Below are 18,997 nucleotides of genomic sequence, written 5' to 3'. Positions count from 1 at the left end.
AAGTTCTCGTCGTGGTTCAGCGGAAACAAACCTGACTAGTATCCATGAGGATGCAGGTTCCATCCCTGGCCTAGTTCAGTGGGTTGAGGATCAGGCATTGCCATGAGCTAGGGTGTAGGTTGCAGACTCAGCCTGGATTTGGCATTGCTGTGGCTGTGATGTAGGCCAGTGGCTACAGCTCCAATTTGAACCCTAGCCTAGGAACCTCCATTTGCTGCGGGTGTGGCCATAAAAAGACCAAAAAAAAAAAAGACTAGGTCACTTAAAGCAGCATAGGTCCTCAGAATTCAGTAGGCTAATAGCCTGGTTGCTATCATTTAAAATCTGTCGAGTGAATTTCCTTAAGCTTTTGATGCGGCTGATTATGGACTCCAATTCCACTGACAGTATGAAAATCGCTAAGTGGTCGTAGTAGTGGAGTACAGATTTCTTGACCCATTGGGTTCGTACAATGGTAGATTGGTTGGGGTCGTCTTTAAATTGTTACATATATGACCTTGAGTCCAAGGGAGTCCTAGAGTACATCTTCCTATCCATCCTGGTGGAAGCCAAGGCCATAAATCAGTACTCCAAATTCATTGAGTTCCATTAGCTATGACCCAGTGAATCTCCAAGTCATCTGACCCAGTCTGCTCCCTATCAGCCATTATCTCTAAGGGTAATAATATGTAGTCATTGCTCCTAAGGCACCCAGCCCAATTTCTTAGTGTTACTAGGCTAGGCTAATCATTCTTAGTATCATTTAATTGTTCCCAACATAGAGGAGCCTTGAAACACAAATGGCCAGAGCCTGTGATAACCACATAAATCCATTCCCCAAGTGTGGGAGGTTCCCATCTAATAAACAGGAGGTTTTGATTGAGACTTAGCTCATTGCTCATTGCTCTGAGTTTGAGTGACCCTAAAAGAAAATTCGTATTTATGGTCAGGGTCAGAGCAGGTATTATTAATTGGCCAGGTGAGACAATTCTACCCAGTAATAAAATAAATTTCCTAAGGGCTATTCAGTCAGAGCCTTGGAGAGGAGAAATCTATCAAGGTAACCCAGAAGTACGACACACAAGTAATTGGCCTCAAACCCAACAATTGGATTGATTTTTAAAATTAGCATAGGATTGTGCTCCTGATGGAAAAACATTTGATTCATATGGAAAGGTTCAAGAAGTTAAGAAAACATTATGAATCATCACACAAGTCAGGTTGAGCATCTTCAGCTGTCTACTTCTGATATTCTCATGCTGGTGTAGTTTCTCCTCCATGTGAGAATGGTTTCGAGATGATTTTGACATGAGCAGTCCTTTCTGTAGACCAGTCCAATGCAGGGGCCCAGGTCAGCACTATGGTCTGAAAATCAGTAACTTGCATTTTTTAAAAATACAAGAGGAGTTCCCGTTGTGGCGCAGTGGAAACAAATCTAGACTAGGAACCATGTGGTTGTGGGTTCGATCCCTGGCCTCAGTCACTGGGTTAAGGATCCGGCGTTGCCATGAGCTGTGGTGTAGGTTGCAGATGCGGCTCAGATCTGGCATTGCTGTGGCTCCGGGGTGGGCCGGCAGCTGTAGCTCTGATTTGACCTCTAAACTGGGAACTTCCTTATGCTGCAGGTGCAGTCCTAAAAAGCAAAAAATAAAAAATAAAAAAATAAAAATACAAGGTATTCAAAAATACTTAGGTATATGTACACATACCTAAGATTAATTATGTTATCTAAGTCTGTTGCCTTTCAATAAAGTTTGCTAAAAAGAATCCATTGCAGACCACAGTTCTCCACTCGATCAGTGTCTAAAAGGGGCGTCGGGTGTGTAAATATGTGCTCTTGTCCTAATTCTGTGACAGTGTAGAGCATTATTATTATTGTGCTTGGTTTTTGATTGAATTTTCTATGTTGAGGTCAGATGCCTTTGGGAAGTCATCAGGATTTCAGAAACAACGTTTGTTTCTGAGGACTCGATGACCTTCATGTGCTTTTAGGATTCTCTTAAAGCACTTAGAAAGCTCTCCCACAACTTTTATAGCCTTCTCGCTGGGTGTATGAGTGTCTCGGCTGTTAAAATCTCCTTTTGCCTTAGATTGAGCTGTGAGATTCTAAACTTGTTCTCCCCCCTTATGGTTTGGTATGTAATTTGCATATTTTCACCATGCGAAAGCTATTTTCTATGGTTGGAAAAGATTTTTTTCCTACAGTGTGAACAAATCATTCTTTGTTCTCCTTATTGTGCCTCCAAACTGGTACGTCCGGTTTATGCTCCAAACAACAAAAGTCTGTCATCAGAAATTAAAATGCCAGTAAGAACAAAGGCAGAGACCCATGAGGAGCTATTAGAGAGGGTTCCTCCCTGTTTGCTTCTCTCCCCACGTTACTGCAGTTGCCAGGAAGTTGGAACATTGCTGGGTACACGCCTTCCTTGTAGCTCTCCCGTTGTGTTTATTATTATTATTGTTGTTGGTTTAAAAGGGACCTTAGAGCTCTTGGTAATTCTTGTCAGGAGCAGTCAAATCCTCATCTCAGAGACGCTTTGCTATTTTCAATGAACTCTTTCAGAAACCTAAAAATCACTCTGAAAGCCTTAAAAATCTTAATCAGCTGTGACACTCATTTGAGAGCAACATCACCCGTGAACATACTGTAGATTTTTAGCGGCAATTGAAAACGGCAGCTAAAGCAGAGCCGTAAGGTCATATCCATTCTCTGTGTCCTGCCGGAAATGTGCACCTCTTATCTGCATACGCTGTATTAGCGCTGTTGCTGTTCTGGAATCAAATTCCAATGTAGAGTTTGCCTGTTTTGTTGGGAGAGTTCTGTCTTCTGGGAAGTTTGACTTTTGTGACTCGCTTAGGTTCCTTTAGAATTATGCTTCTAACCATCTTGATTTTGACATATTCACAAATTTCTCTAAATGATGACATGTTTCTTCCTTCTCCCTTCCCTTATGTTATCACTAGAAATTCTAAGACCTTAACGTAGAGGTAGTGCGGGATGGGTAATTAATATGGGGATGCATTTTATAATCAACCCTGATGTTTTCTCTTACCTGTTGGTGTGCATTTCAAGAGGGATTTAGAGTAAAGCTTCTAATAGGATAGGACATTTAGGTTTGTTTTGAAACCTGTTATGCTCAAAAGCATGATGTATGCAGATTTCAAAATGTTTTTGTATGTCAAAATAAGCTCTCGTGTGTTAATTAAATCCATTGATAACAAATGTTTATCATATTGTGAATATGCTAACACAGGTTTGTTTTATTCTTTATTATTTAGTATAATTCAGTACATCAGCTCAGTTAAATATGATTAGACTTTTTTTTTTTAAACTTTACAGACTTTTCTGATAGGACCAAAAAAGGTGAATGCTAGACCTGTGTCATCTGAAAATAATAGTACAGAGCAGTGGATTTTGTGTTAGGATACTATGATTTTGTGAGAAATATTTTTCATCACTCTAAATTATTATTTTGGGGGCAGTTTCTACAATATTTTATAATTTATTTCTCATTTTATTGTTATTGGAATATATGTACATTGAAGAAGAATAGTATTTATCCATTGCCCAGCCAACAATTTATTTTCAATGACTTGGCAGCTTTGGAGACAGCCAGTAATGCATCTATAGTGTAATTGGATTATGTTAGTGATACACCTTTCAGTGAAATTGTGTTTAAAAATAAAAAGATGGTGGTAATATTTAGATTTCAGAGAATGTGTGATTATTGCATTGAGTGAGAGATTGAACAAAATGACCCTTTAAGGACTTTTCTAAATTTAAATTCTGTTCTAAAAGAATGAAATGAAGATCTAACAGCTGCAGTATGTAATGGCCATGGTATTTCATTTAGAAAATTAATAATGTTTACAGAGGAATTTGTAGAGAGGTAAATTCTTAGAGTTTGCTATCCTGAGTTTATAGCTTTTGTGTGTTTAATTTGTGATAGGTAGGGATACTATTGCATAGTTAGTGGAAAGAGCCTAGCATTCCTCATATCTTCTGCTTCCCAAGTGCTATAGAACAATTTGCCATTGTGGCCAGTAAATACATTTTAATAGTTTTTATAAGCAAAATGAATGTGATGGCTCTTTGGGCATCACCATAGTTTAACATTTTTAAGAGACAAAAATATTTATAGTTTGCAGCTTTTATTCAGATAAATGAGAAGCTGAAGATCGAAAAAAGGAGTTAATATAAAAGGCAGCTCTAAGCAGATATGTAGCTTAATATTGGAAGATCGATAAGCCTTTTACTATATGTATATAGTATATGTATATATATATGTGTGTGTGTATATATATATACTGTTGATATTTTAAACTGATTTTTGGCAGGCAGGACAATTGAAAAAATACCATTAGCATATTTACTGTATTGAATGTTTATCATTATTACATTTGCTGTAGGTTCTTGGGTGGTTAGAACATGTTGTATAATGTTTGCCTGTTTCCCTGTTTGATGTTACACATTCCAACAAACACTTGACAGTTAAGAAAATGTATTTGGGAATTCCTGTTATGGAGAATCCAACTAGTATCCATGGGGGTGCGGGTTCAATCCCTGGCCTCACTCAGTGGGTTATGGATCTGGCGTTACCGTGAGCTGTGGTGTAGGTTCGCAGACTTGGCTCAGATTCCATGTTGTGGCATATGCTCTGATTCAACCCCTAGCCTGGGTACCTCCATTGCTACAGATGTGGCCCTAAAAAGCAAAAAAAAAAAAAAAAAAAAAAAAAAGAGGAAAATGTATTGGGGACTTTCTTACCACTTAATGATAGTCTGGAAAGCTTTCCTTAACTAATTATAATTTATTCTGTTCAATATTTCAATTAGTAGCAAATTGTTCTCTTGAAGCACTAATTTTGAAAAGCAGTCCTTTTCACACTTAAACACATATATTTATATAGTTGTTTTGGATTACTAGAATGCTATGCTCTTTGTATCTGAGGGGACAGATCTCATATGACTCATGAATGAATGGACATTCATACAGTGTTTAACCTATGTGTGTAATAAAACTGATGGCATTTAAAGATGCGGACATATTTTTTATGTGTAAATACTGAAATTAGAAGCACCTTTATTGTTCCAGCTCATAAATGCAAAGCAATATAGGCTTAGAAGAGATGGGCAGAATGTGGAGATCAAAGGTACAAAGTCGCACTTACGTACGATGAGTAAGTCAGGAGACCTAATATTCAGACATGATGACTGCAGTTAATAATAATACTGTATTGACTACTGGAAAAATAGATTTCAGGTGCTCTTATCATACAAAAAAGGTAACTTGGAGGAGGTGACTGTTATAATCATTTCACCCTGTATATGTACATCCAATCTTTGTGTTGCACTCCTTAAATGTATTTAATATTCCTTTAAATATATTTAGAAAAGAAAGTAAGTAATAAAGATGTACAGAGGTTTAATAATTGACTCAAGGAGGTTAACAGCTAGGCTTGCAGAACCTTAACTGCCACCAGGTCATTCATCTTCCACTGCAGGGGTCTACAATATGTTTTGTTTTTCTCATGTATAATAAATTTGCAAGTTTTTATACAAACTTACAAGTACTACAACATTTAAGTTTGCTTTTCAGAATGCTAAGCCGTATTTAATTTTTTCTTACATGGAAAACTGAATACCAGTAAAAAAAAATCATGGTTGCTTTGCTCTAAAATGGCCAAGACACTCATGTAAAGTAGATTTATAGTAGTTTCTTAAAGATAAAAATGATAGGCTTCCAGAACAGACCTTTTATTTTCCTATTCATGTTAAGTGCATGCTTGGAGTTTTCCTATGGCACAGGGAGTTAAGGATCCAGTGTTGTCACCGCAGTGGCACTAGGCTCGGGAACTTGATCCTAGGCTCGGGAACTTCCACATGCTGTGGGAGTGGCCAAAAAAAAAAAAAAAAAAAGAGCATTCTCTTAGAATTTCCTAAAATTATGCATGATTATTTAATATTAATGTACTTAGTATGTGTGATTAGCCATAACTGTGTGTGTATGCACGTGTATTTTCAGATGAAAAATTGTGGTAAAAATTTGGGAGATCTTGTTTTGTATAATAAATGTCCTGACCTGTGTTTTCATTTACTGAATTTTTTTTTTTTTTTCTGTCTTCTTCTGCAGATCAGTGGGGAAGCACAGGAGCTTTTTTCTGTTCGACATGGCCCAATTCGAGCGGCCAGAATCTTGCCTGCTCCACAGTTTGGTGAGTGTAGCCTTTAAGAAGAAACAAATCATTCAGAAAGAGGCTTGTCTTTTATTGGTCTTGGACAACAGACAGCAAGAATGATAACTAAAGTCTGTTTTCCTCCAAGTGTCCATACCCCTTCCCCTCCTCCCTCCAAGATAAACTCTTAGTTCTGTCAGCTGAGATGGAAGTAGGTAATCTTAACCAATTCAATATGGCCATTCACTCTCTGCTGTGGTTTTGATTTATCTTCCTCCTCTTTCATCTCCATTGAGCCTCTGACTTTGCTGGCTCGTTCTCGAAGCCCTCTTCTCTCTTGGTTTTCATGGCATCGCCCTTCCCAGATCCTTTCCTTGCTGACTGTGCTGCTTTTGTTAGGTTTCTGGTTTAGCTTTCTTCTGTGGGTACCCCGGCGTCTTTGCTCTTCTCAGTTATACTTACTGAGAGCTTGGTTTTCACCATTGTCTCGATGGTAGAGGAGTCTGTTGTCTGTACTTCCAGCTATGGCAGAAGTACAATTTTGGGCTTTGACCTTGGATCTCTGCTTGTAATAATGAAAACTCCTTAATGTTGTCTTTAAATATTATGTATTTCTAAAGATTTACACAGAAGTTGGGAAATCTTCTAATACGTCTTTCTGTAGTTAATTCTCTAAATTGGTGAGAATGATGTTTATGAAAACTTACTACCATGGGCATAATGTTAGGGATTAATATTGGTATTAAATCTGCTTAATTGAAATGGGAAAGGTGGAAATAAAAAGACAACAGTATCCTGCAGTGGCGTGGAGATTTGTCCTTGTCATCGAACTATGTGGGATATGTAGGTCTCAGCTCTGTCTCTCCTTTACACTCTGTCTCTGTTTATGGTTGTATTTGTGTGTTGGTGAAATTTTTGGAATAGCCAGCTTGCCAGCTTTCTCTTTGGGTGACTGGACTCAAGAAGAGCTTTTTTACCAAATGACTTAGCTATGTCTTTGTTGCTTTTGTATGTCCTTCACAGAGGCAGATTTTTCTCCATTTCATTTATGAATTTTTTTCTTCATGCCAATTATTAATATTCAGCTTTTCTCGACATTTTTACTTTGTGCAGAAATACTTCATGAGAGAGTGTAAAACCTTAAAAGTTAATATTGCTTTAGTAGAATTTGAATATGTTTAATTTACTTTGTCTAATTAAAGATTTTCCCACTCACTATAGTTTTAAATGCATCATAATATACTTTTAATATGCTTTTTTTAGCTTTAAAATATAATTTCACAAAGCTAAATGACTTGTACAAATTACACATGTGTTGCTTTTACTGCATTTAATTTTTTAGATTTGTTTTCAACAAAGTTATGCATGCAACTGATGACATAAAATTTGTAATGGAAAATAGAATACCCTGTTCTTTTTCCCATTTTGCTTTTGCCCTCATTTGATGGAATAAGTCCTTTAGTAGCTTCCTAAAAAAGAATGTGTGATAGATCTTTTTTGTCTGAAAATGTCTTTATTCTTCCTTAATTTTTGTTTAATAATTTGACCGGGTAACAAATATTTCTTTGTAAGTAATGTTACTTCAGAAATTTGAAGGTGTTGGGAGTTCCCATCATGGCTCAGTGGAAATGAATCCTTCTAGTTTCCCTGGCCTTGCTTGGTGGGTTGGGGATCTGGCGTTGCCGTGAGCTGTGGTGTAGGTCACAGACAAGGCTCAGATCTGGCATTGCTATGACTGTGGAGTAGCTGCATTGCTGTGGCTGTGGTGTAGGCCGGCAGCTACAGCTCCAATTCTGCCTCAAGCCTGGGAACTTCCATATGCTGCAGATGCGGCCACCCCCCAAAAAAAGCAAAAAAAAAAAAAAAGAAAGAAAAGAAAAGAAAGAAATTTGAAGGTATTGATCTAGTGTTATGGTTAAAGAATCTGAAGCCATTTTGATACCTTTTTCTTTGTGTATAGCTTGTTTTTTTTCCCTCTGGGAGTGAATAGAATGTTGGCTTTGTTCCCAGTGTTCTGAAACTTTTGCGGTGTTGTTTCTTGGTTCATACATTGTCCCAGGCGTCTTCAGTGTAGAAATATGAGTAGTACATTTTTGAGAAAATTCCTTAAACTCATTTTTTGAAGTTTCCTATGTTCTCTCTTTCTGGTACTTGTATTATTTGGCTGTTATATTTGTGTTATAAAACACAAATGATCATCTCAATAGAAGTGGAAATACTTTTGGCAAAATATAATAGCTACTTGCGATTTTTAAAAAACCTTTAAGCAATCAAGAATAAAAGGAAACATCCTTAGTATGCTAAAGCTAATCTATAAGAAAGTCTACAGCCAACATCATAATCAGTAGTAAAATATTACTTTCCTATTGAGTTTGAGATGGATCCTAACTTCTGTTTACCCTGGAATTCAGGTCCTAGCCATTTAAATATGCCAAGAGAAATAAATAAAAGGTCTAAGTATTAGAATGAAAGTTGTAGAATTGTCTTTATAGGTAATTTGATTGTATATGTAATAAATACAAAACAATCTACAAACTTTTAGAATTAATAAGTCATTGTAAGAGGTATTACCTACCAGGTTCATTAGATCTTTGGTGAACTGATGCACTCTTTGTCCAGCATTGTTTTCAGCCATCACCAGTACTGTCTTCTCTCCACTTTCCTTGTCCCAACAACCCTTGGTCCTTTGTGATATTTTTGTTGAATGTTCACTTCCTTGCATGATCCTTTTTTTTTTTTTCTTTTTTGGCCACCCCGCGGTGTGTGGAGTTCCCAGGCCAGGGATCAGGTCTGAGCCACAGTTGTGACCTACGCTGCAGCTGTGGCAACACTAGATCCTTTAACCCACTGCGCCAGGCCAGGGATCAAACCTATGTGAAAGTGCCGAATCCTAATCACTAGGCCACCAGGAAACTCCCAAGTTCCCTTTCTGTAGGTGTTTTCTGTGCAAAGTCTGTCTTTTAGGTAAAAGTGAAAAACTGAAGGATTTGGATGTCCTTTTACTGCGCAGAAGGTCGTTATTTAATGGACATTTACTCACATCAACACAGTTTGTGCTTCCCCATTTCCTCATGGTTACTAACAGTAATTGATTACTTTTCTAATGAACCTATATCTGCTTTAGAATTTTTTTCAGTGTAGTATTCCATAAAGCTATAACCAAGCAATTGGTATTCTCATATCAGATAAAAGCTGTTATTTATTAATCTTTCACATCTGTCTTTTTAGAATTTAATTCCAAATAAATTCTTGTTATTCATTATTCTCAGTAGCCATAGTTGTTTTTAGTAACTCAGTACCGCATTTGTACAATAAAATACAGCAATATGTGTGACTTAATATACAAATAAAAATTTTATATGGTTATAGATTTTGTGCTAGTAATGTTTATTTCCAAGGTGTGGGATCAGAGGACACATTGACTTTAGTATGTTTTCAATTTCTTAAGACCATATAATTCTAAGCCAGTTAAGATATTCGGTATAAAAGTTCAAGGAATACTGAAATGTAGAAAGTGGACTCTCACATGATCCTATGTTATTAGAGATAAGCCCAGGTGATCTTTTAACTTTCCTTTTTTTCTTTACTCAGATACTAAGCATGTATTAATGGTTTAGAGTATGAATATCCTGTTGTATTTTTTCCCTAAAGTATTCATACATGCAGTAAATTAATATGTAGTATTATGTCCAAGACCTAATTCAAGTTCTTTATGTATATTATATGTATTTGCTCATGGATGTGTGTGTATGTAGGTTTTTTCAAAAGTTTATCTGGAGTTCCTGTCGTAGCGAAGTGGTTAACGAATCCGACTAGGAACCATGAGGTTTCGGGTTCGGTCCCTGCCCATGCTCAGTGGGTTAATGATCCGGCGTTGCCGTGAGCTGTGGTGTAGGTTGCAGATGCGGCTCGGATCCCGCGTTGCTGTGGCTCTGGCGTAGGCTGGTGGCTACAGCTCTGATTCGACCCCTAGCCTGGGAACCTCCATATGCCATGGGAGTGGTCCTAGAAAAGGCAAAAAGACGAAAAAAAAAAAAAAGTTTGTCTGATGAACATCTTTCCATTTCAAAACTTCTTTCCACTTTGCTAAAAATTGTCACTCCATTGTATGAACATTTATACTTATTTTAACCTTTTCCTTTAACAGGTTATGTTGTTATATACTTCTTTATATGTACATTTCAGAAATACACAAGGAGGAGTTCCTGTCATGGCTTAGTGGTTAACAAACCTGACTACTATCTATGAGGATGCGGGTTAGATCCCTAGCCTCACTCAGTGGGTTAAGGATCTGGCATTGCCATGAGCTGCAGTGTAGGCTGCAGACAGGTCTTGGATCTGGTGTTGCTGTGGCTGTGGTGTAGGCTGGCGCCTAAAGCTCTGATTTGACCCCCAGTCAAGGGGTGTGGCCCTAAGAAGACGAAAGCCAAAAAAATCCCAACCAACCAACCAAAACTACACCAGAAATTATTTTTATGATAAGTCCTAGAAGAGAAATTATTTGGTAAAAGTATATATATATGTATAGTTTTGATACATATTATAAAATTGCTTCTCAGAGAGAATATGCTGTCATTTATACATGAAAATTCCTTTTTTCCCATTTCTGTCCTCTACTGCTACTATGAGTCTTTTCAGTCTTTGCCTTTATGATGGAGAAAAATCCTATTCTTTGGCAAGTTTTCTGACTTGGAGTGCCAGACTCGTAGTATGTGGAAATTCCTGGGCCTGGGATTGAATCTGAGCCATGGCTTCGACCTATGTTGCAAAAGAGGCAGTGCTGGCTCCTTTAGCCCACTGTGCTAGGCTGGGGATTGAACCTGCACCTCTGCAGTGACCCAAGCCATTACAGTTGCATTATGTTTTTTTTTCTTCTTTTTTTGCCTTTTTTGGCCGCCCTGTGGCATATGGAGTTCTTGGGCCAAGGATTGAATATAAGCTGGAATTGCAACCTATTTCACAGTTTGCAGCAAGGCCAGATCCTTAATCCACTGTGCTGGGCCAGGGGTTGAACCTGCAGTCAGAACTTCTGCAGTCAGATTCTTAACGTATTCTGCCACAGGGGAAATGCCTGAAAAAAAATCTGCTTATTTTTGCTGTTTATTCAAATAATACCATGCTTGTTTGTGCTCTTCGCTCTTCTCTTATTGATTTCAGCTCTTTACTAGATTATTATTAGTGATACATTATTATGAATATGTGTCCTATAGACTTCCTATATAGTTTTCAACTTGTTGTTTAGTGAAATCTGTCATTTTTTTTCTTTATATGTCTTTAGTTTCACACAAAGAAAATCTTTGCATATTTTACCATGTCTAATTTTATTTTATTTTATTTTATTTTATTTTATTTTATTTTATTTTATTTTATTTTATTTTATTTTATTTTATTTTATTTTATTTTATCTTTTTAGGACTGCACCTGAGGCATGTGGAAGTTCCCAGGCTGGGATGGAATCAGAGCTGCAGCTGCTGGCCTACACCACAGCGTCAGCAATGCCAGATCCAAGGTACACCACAGCTCATGCCAACACTGGATCCTTAACCCACTGAGCGAGGCCAGGGATCCAACACATGACCTCATGGATACTAGTCAGATTCATTACTGATGAGCCACAATGGGAACTCCTACCATGTTTACCATGTCTAATTTTCTTTCTTCCTTTTTTTTTTGTCTTTTTGTCTTTTCTAGGGCCACTCCCATGGCATATGGAGGTTCCCAGGCCAGAGGTCTAATCACAGTTGTAGCCCCTGGCCTATACCAGAGCCACAGCAACACGGGATCCGAGCCTCGTCTGCAACCTACACCACAGCTCACGGCAACACCGGATCCTTAACCCACTGAGCAAGGCCAGGGATTGAACCTGCAACCTCATGGTTCCTAGTTGGATTTGTTAACCACCGAGCCACGATGGTAACTGAGCCATGATGGTAACTCCTTGTCTAATTTTCTTTTTTTTAAAGTAGCTTTTATTTTATTTTAGTCTTTTTGTTGTTGTTGTTATTGTTGTTGTTGTTGTTGCTATTTCTTGGGCCGCTCCCCCGGCATATGGAGGTTCTCAGGCTAGGGGTCAAATCGGAGCTGTAGCCACCAGCCTATGCCAGAGCCACAGCAACGCAGGATCCGAGCTGCGTCTGCAACCTACACCACAGCTCACGGCAACGCCGGATCTTTAACCTGCTAAGCAAGGCCAGGGATTGAACCCGAAACCTCATGGTTCCTAGTCGGATTCGTTAACCATTGCGCCACGACGGGAACTCCATCCTTGTCTAATTTTCAATCATGACTGTCATGGAAAGTTGAATTAAGTTTTTTCTTTTTCTAATTTGTTTTCTTTTTCTATTGTATCTTAATTGTTTCTTATCAACCTCTGATTTTCATAGCTTTTGGGGGAAAGTTCTCCTTTTTCTTTCTTTTTTTTTTTTTTGTCTTTTTGCCATTTCTTGGGCCTCTCCTGCGGCATATGGAGGTTCCCAGGCTAGGGGTCAAATCAGAGCTGTAGCCGCCAGTCTACACCAGAGCCACAGCAACTCGGGATCCGAGCTGCGTCTGCAACCTACGCCACAGCTCACGGCAGCGCCGGATCGTTAACCCACTGAGCAAGGGCAGGGATCGAACCTGCAACCTCATGGTTCCTAGTCGGATTCGTGAACCACTGCCCCACGACGGGAACTCCTTTTTTTTTGTTGTTGTTTTTTTTGTTTTTAGGTCCACACGCACAGCATATGGAAGTTCCTAGGCTAGGTAGGGATCGAATCAGAGCTGTAGCTGCCAGCCTATACCACAGCCACCACAATGCCAGATCTGGGCCCCATCTTCAACCTAACACCACAGCTCCCGGCAACTAACCCACTGAATGAGGCCGGGGATCGAATTCACATCCTCATGGATGCTAATCAGATTTGTTTCCGCGCTATGGCACAACAGGAATTCCAGAAATGTCTCCTTTTTAATGGTCTTTCTCTTGCTATAATATGTTCCTTTGGAATCACAGGAATAGTGATTTATTAATCATTGCAGTCTATGTAATGCCTTGCAGAATATGTTGAATATATATGGGTGGTGCCCCCCCGCCCCCCGCAAACTTCACAAATGAGAAATGAGAACTCTAATTTTGTATATTGTATTTTTAAAAAATAGTTTATCAGTGACCAATTGGATAGTGCTGTTTTTTGACTCTAATAGAGCTTATTAGGAATTATATTAGCCCTGTGTTTATGCTGTTTCCTTATTCCTTATGGAGGAGACGATCATTTTGGCTCTCACGTGGACCAGATTTCTTGGAAACACAGATTCAATCTTATTTGTTATCCTTAGGAGTTCAGTATACTGAGTACCTGTACTTTCTCCATATAAGAATGTTTTAGAGCAAATTTTTATAACCATAGGGCCTTTACTCTGAGAATAGACTGACTCTGCAGTTTCCTTAATTGTCTATGAGCCAAATTCCTGGTGCTGGGAGTTCCCGTCGTGGCGCAGTGGTTAACGAATCCGACTAGGAACCATGAGGTTGCAGGTTTGATCCCTGGCCTCGCTTAATGGGTTGGAGATTCAGTGTTGCCGTGAGCTGTGGTGTAGGTTGCAGACGAGGCTCGGATCCCGTGTTGCTGTGGCTCTGGCGTAGGCCAGCAGCTGCAGCTCCAAGTAGACCCCTGGTCTGGGAACCTCCATATGCCGCAGGAGCAGCCCAAGAAATGGCAAAAAGACAAAAAAAAAAAAAAAAATTCCTGGTGCTTATCCAAAACACTGGGTAGTGAACTTGGCTTATTCCTTCTAGATTGTTCGTACTTACTGCTGGAAAGGTACTCTTTTTTTTTTTTTTTTTTTCCTATGCGAGGAACTCAGAGTTTCACATCTTAAAATATTAAAAGGCTTAAAAAAACCTCCCAAGATCCAACTTATCTTTTCCTTGGAGTGTAATATCCAAGTATTTCCTGATGTTTATAATATTGTCAGCCTTCCCATGCAGTCAGAAATTGTATTTGTTGCTACCTTTTTATGAAATGAATGGCTTATTTATTTTCTAGATACAAATATGAGCTGAACACTTTTAGAGATATTAAACTTTTCACATTGGCTTTTTCTTTTTCTTTTTTTTTTTTTTGTCTTTTTGCCATTTCTTGGGCCGCTCCTGCGGCATATGGAGGTTCCCAGGCTAGGGGTCGAATCGGAGCTATAGCTGCCAGCCTACGCCAGAGCCACAGCAATGCAAGATCCGAGCCGCATCTGCAATCTACACCACAGCTCACGGCAACGCCGGAACCTTGACCCACTGAGCAAGGGCAGGGATCGAACCCGCAACCTCATGGTTCCTAGTTGGATTCGTTAACCACTGCACCACGAGGGGAACTCCGGCTTTTTCTTTTGGTACGTTTTCAAATAGAGTGTACTTTCTATGTGTTGAGTTTTCATTATTCTTCTCAACATCCAAGCTCCCTCTTTCATCCTTTTCAAACAATTTAAATGTGGTTTTATCCGGTTCAGAGAAGAGGTGTTTAATTTGTTCAGTTATATCAACTCAGAAATTCTTATTTCCTTTTCCAGAAAGGTTTGCCATAATTTTTTTTTGCTGTAAAATTTTAATAACTATGGTTTAACAAGTAAATCCTATAAACACACACACACACACACTCACACATTCACAGTATGTTCATCCAAAACACTAGCAACCTTCTAAAAGTAGGCCAACTGACATTTGCTTACAGTCATCACCAGTATTTTGCAGAAAGGAAACAGGCTTATCGACATTTTAAATGACCAAACTATGAGATTTAGGGCTTCCCTAATGTTTTCTGCTCTAATTACTTCTCAGTTTGCTTTGAGTGTGTGTGTGTGTGTGTGTGTGTGTGTTTTCGTAACACCTAGGCCTTATTATCATTGGGACCTTTACCACTTGGGGTCATATAGATTTTTACAAAATTTTGCTAAGCCTGTGATTTAGGTAAATTATAACTTGGGAACCTATATTCTGCCCACTGTAAATTTCCTTAATATTTTTGGTCGGAGAAACAGTGTTTCCTGTGGAGGATGTTTGTTTAAGAAGTGCTGCTTTTTACATATTTTAGTTTTGGGGGTTGTCCTGGTTCTGAATTAGAGACATTGATCTAAGAATATTCTCAGTTTATTCCTATTCGATCCCTTTGGTTGGGGATTTTTCCTATGAAGTTTATAGTGAGAGGGACTATACTGCACCGAACAGAGAGGAAGTAGATTGATGAATCAAGTGTATAATATTGCTTGATGTTTCTCAGATGAACTTCTAGGTTGATTGTAAACATTAGCACCACTTTACCACTCTTCTGTAAGGTGAATCCCATTACCCTGTTTTACAGGTGAGAAGACTTAAAGCGTTACGAGGTTAGGTGACTGGCATAAAGACACATAGTTGATAAGTGATCCAGCTGGAGTTTGAACTGTAAAGCTTGTGCCTTAATCACTGAGGCCTCACTGTCTCCCATTGTATGATTTTTCCATTATCACAGGGAAACCCTTTTACCAAATCCAGGGGTTTCTAGGCTATGTCTCTGGCAACAGGAATCAAACAGTTGTGTATTCATTGAAATAAGTAAAAATAGCTCTGTTTCTCTCCAGTTTCATCCATTTTGGAGGTCTAAAATATCTTCAGTTGTGTCTTCATTGTATTTGGAGCTGTTGGTTGTTTAGTCCGAGGGTGAAGAGCAGTGAAAATGTCAATATCAGGACCAGTATATAGGAAAGCGATTATCTTTCACAAGTACATTTAAAGTTTTCAGCTGTCAAGATAAAGTATGTCACAAAGACAGCTGTAATCTATTCCAGTTTCGCTCCCCCTAAATTAAATCAGCCTTTTAAAAGAAATGTTGGTTCCCTTTTACAGCACTTGGTATAAACTATTAAAAGTACATCAAAAGGGTTAGTGACAGATATCTCCAATCAGATAAAAACAAAGGTGTAACATGAAGCAACTAAATTACATGTGAGCTTAATGATTCTGACCCAAATAAACAGACTTGTAATGGAGATGCTGATTGTTATCAGTCTAGCTTAAATGCTCTTTTACTGTGGAGCCGTAAAGAAGATTGTAGGTGTCTCAGTGAATCAGACAAATTGTGGTTGTGGAAATCTGTTTATTTATCATAACTCATTTGTAGATGTGAATATGAAAACTCCTAATTTTCTGAGTAATAGTTATTTTCAAGTAAGTCTTTTAATGGATTTATCTTTTTTTGCGGGGTGGGGGGCTTCTTTTAGGGCCGCACCCGAGGCATATGAAAGTTCCCGGGCTAGGGGTCGAATCAGAGCTGTAGCTGCTGGCCTCCACCACAGCCACAGCCACGCCAGACCCAAGCCACGCCTGTGACCTACACCATGGCAACACCCGATTTTTAACCCACTGAGCAAAGCCAGGGATCAAACCTTTGTCCTGTAGTCGGGTTTGTTACCACTGAGCCACCACAGGAACTCCCAGTGGATTTATCTTTATTGAGAAATAATTGACATGCAGTGAAACTCGTATAAGTACAAAATTTGATAAGTTTTTTCAGGTGGATACAGTTATGTAACTCCTATCACAATCAAATCACAAAACCTTTTATCACTGTACGAAGTCCCCTTTCCCACTCACAGCCGCTAAAGTGGCTATATATGAAATAGAGATAATAATAATTGTTCATGAGATGTGGACCAACTGGAACTCACATCCATGGCTTATGAGAATGTAAGATAATACAGCCATTGGAAAATAGTTTGACAGTTCCTTAAAATGGCAAATACAGAGTTACATGACCCAGCAGTTCCACTCCTAGATGTGTAAACAGTAAAAATGAAGATACATTTACACAAAACCTTGTAGATGAATATATCTAGCATCATTAATCATGTTAGCCACAAAGTAGAAACAATTCAGATGTTTATCATCTGGTAAATAAAATGTGGTATAACCGTACAATGGAATATTACTTGGCCATAAAGAATTGAAGGTTTTGTTTTTTGCTTTTAGGGCTGCATGTGCAGCATATGGAGATTCCCAGGCTAGGGGTTGAATCAGAGCTGTAGCCGCTGGTCTATGCCACAGCCACAGCAATGCCAGATCCGAACCACATCTGTAGCCTACACCACAGCTCACGGCCATGCTGGATCCTTAACCCACTGAGCAAGGCCAGGGATCGAATCTGCGTCCTCATGGATGGTAGTCAGATTTGTTTCTGCTGAGCTACAATGGGAATTCCAACAATTGAAGTTCTGATAAATGCTATAACATGATGAACCTTGAAAACATTGTGCTAATTAAAAAAAAAAAAAAAAACCTAGCTGCAAAAGGCCACCAATTATTGATTCCAATTATATGAAACATCCAGAAAGGGAAAATCCACAGAGACAGAATACTGATAAATTGTTGCCTAGGGTTGGGAGGTTGAGAGGTTGGGGAATGACTGCTAATGTATGAAGGTTTTTCATTTTTGGGCTGATGAAAATGTTCTAGAATTAATTATGGTAATAGCCGCACAACCCTGTAAATGTACTAGATACCATTGAATTGTACACATTAAATTGGTGAGATCTATCTATATGAATTATATTATGATAAACTTGCTTAATGTGAAAGACCCCTTGTATCTTTGTCACACCTGGGGCAACAAAACCATTAATATGATTCATGTTACTATTGTTTCTGCCTTTTTGGCATTTGAGAAAAAATGGGATATATAACATTTGTATGTGTTTGGCTTCTTTTCACTTCACATAATGCTTTTGAGAATCATAGATGTTCTGTGTTTCAGTTCATTCCTTTTTAAAATTTCTCAGTATTATTCTGCTGTCTGGATATATTGTAATTTGTTTTTCCTTGCATCAATGAATGGATATTTAGACTATTGCCAGTTTTGTCTCTTACCTCTAAAACTCCTCTGAATAGTTGCTTGCGGATATGTTTTCATTTCCTTTGGATCAGTATTTAGGAGTGAGTTTAGTGGGTCTTATGGTAAGTGTAGGTTTAACTTGACATGACCTTGAAAAAAAAAGAGACGTTACTTTTTAGAGCAGCTTTAGGTTTGTAGCAAAATTGAGCAGAAGGTACATAGACTTTTTCTTACACCCTCCTGACCTGATCTAAGCTCTTCCTCCCACATTATCAGCATCTTCCCACAGAGAATATATTAAGGCTTTTCCAAAGTTTTTACCTTTTAATTTTTATGTTCATTTAAAATTTCTGATATTCAGTTTTTTGCTTTTATACTTTGTGATTTTGTTATTTCTTTTTCATTCAGTTTTTTTTTTTCTGTGTTTCCTTGTGATTTTGTCCTTGACCCATGGGTTATTTAGAACAATGTTGTTTTCTTTTTAGATTTTGAAAGATTTTCCTGATTTTTTTTTGTTATTACATTCTAATTTCATCTCATTGTTATCAGAAGGCATAGCTTATATGATTCCTGAGAGATTCCTGAGATTTGTTTTATGGCCCAGAATATGATCTATCCTATTCCTCTCTTTATCCTTATGTGTTGTCTTTCTGCTCATTGTGTCAGTTACGGGAGGTGGTTGTTGAAATCTTCCATAATAATTGTTAGCATATTCTTGTAATTTTATCAGTTTTTGCATTATGTGTTTTGCCACTTTGTTTTTGGGAGTAAAAACATTTAGGATGGTAAAGTCTTCTTTATGAATTTATCTATTGTTAATGAAATCCCTGGTAATATTCCTTGCTCCGAATTCTACTTTTTCTGTTATTAATATAGACATTTGTACTTTCTTTTTACTAGTATTATGGCAAGATAGGGTTAGGAGATTAAGAGTTACAAAATATTAGGCATAAAACAAGCTACACAGAGTTACAAACTATTATATGTAAAACAGGTAAACAATAG

At 38.2% G+C, this 18,997-nt stretch overlaps 1 protein-coding gene across 11 annotated transcripts in view; it reads left to right on the top strand.

Moving 5' to 3' along the window:
* Positions 1-18,997, top strand: part of BCAS3 (BCAS3 microtubule associated cell migration factor) — a 580,473-nt gene that overhangs the window by 51,220 nt on the left and 510,256 nt on the right. For all 11 annotated transcript variants that reach the window (XM_047759073.1, XM_047759067.1, XM_047759070.1 and 8 more), the window contains exon 6: positions 6,113-6,194. In XM_047759073.1, coding sequence (XP_047615029.1) covers positions 6,113-6,194 — 82 coding nt within the window. The remainder of the gene's footprint in view (positions 1-6,112; positions 6,195-18,997) is intronic.

Source organism: Phacochoerus africanus, chromosome 14 (genome assembly GCF_016906955.1).
Source record: "Phacochoerus africanus isolate WHEZ1 chromosome 14, ROS_Pafr_v1, whole genome shotgun sequence".
Taxonomy (NCBI): domain Eukaryota; kingdom Metazoa; phylum Chordata; class Mammalia; order Artiodactyla; family Suidae; genus Phacochoerus; species Phacochoerus africanus.
The sequence above is the reverse complement of the archived record's forward strand: the minus strand, read 5'-3'. Positions and strand labels throughout refer to the sequence as shown.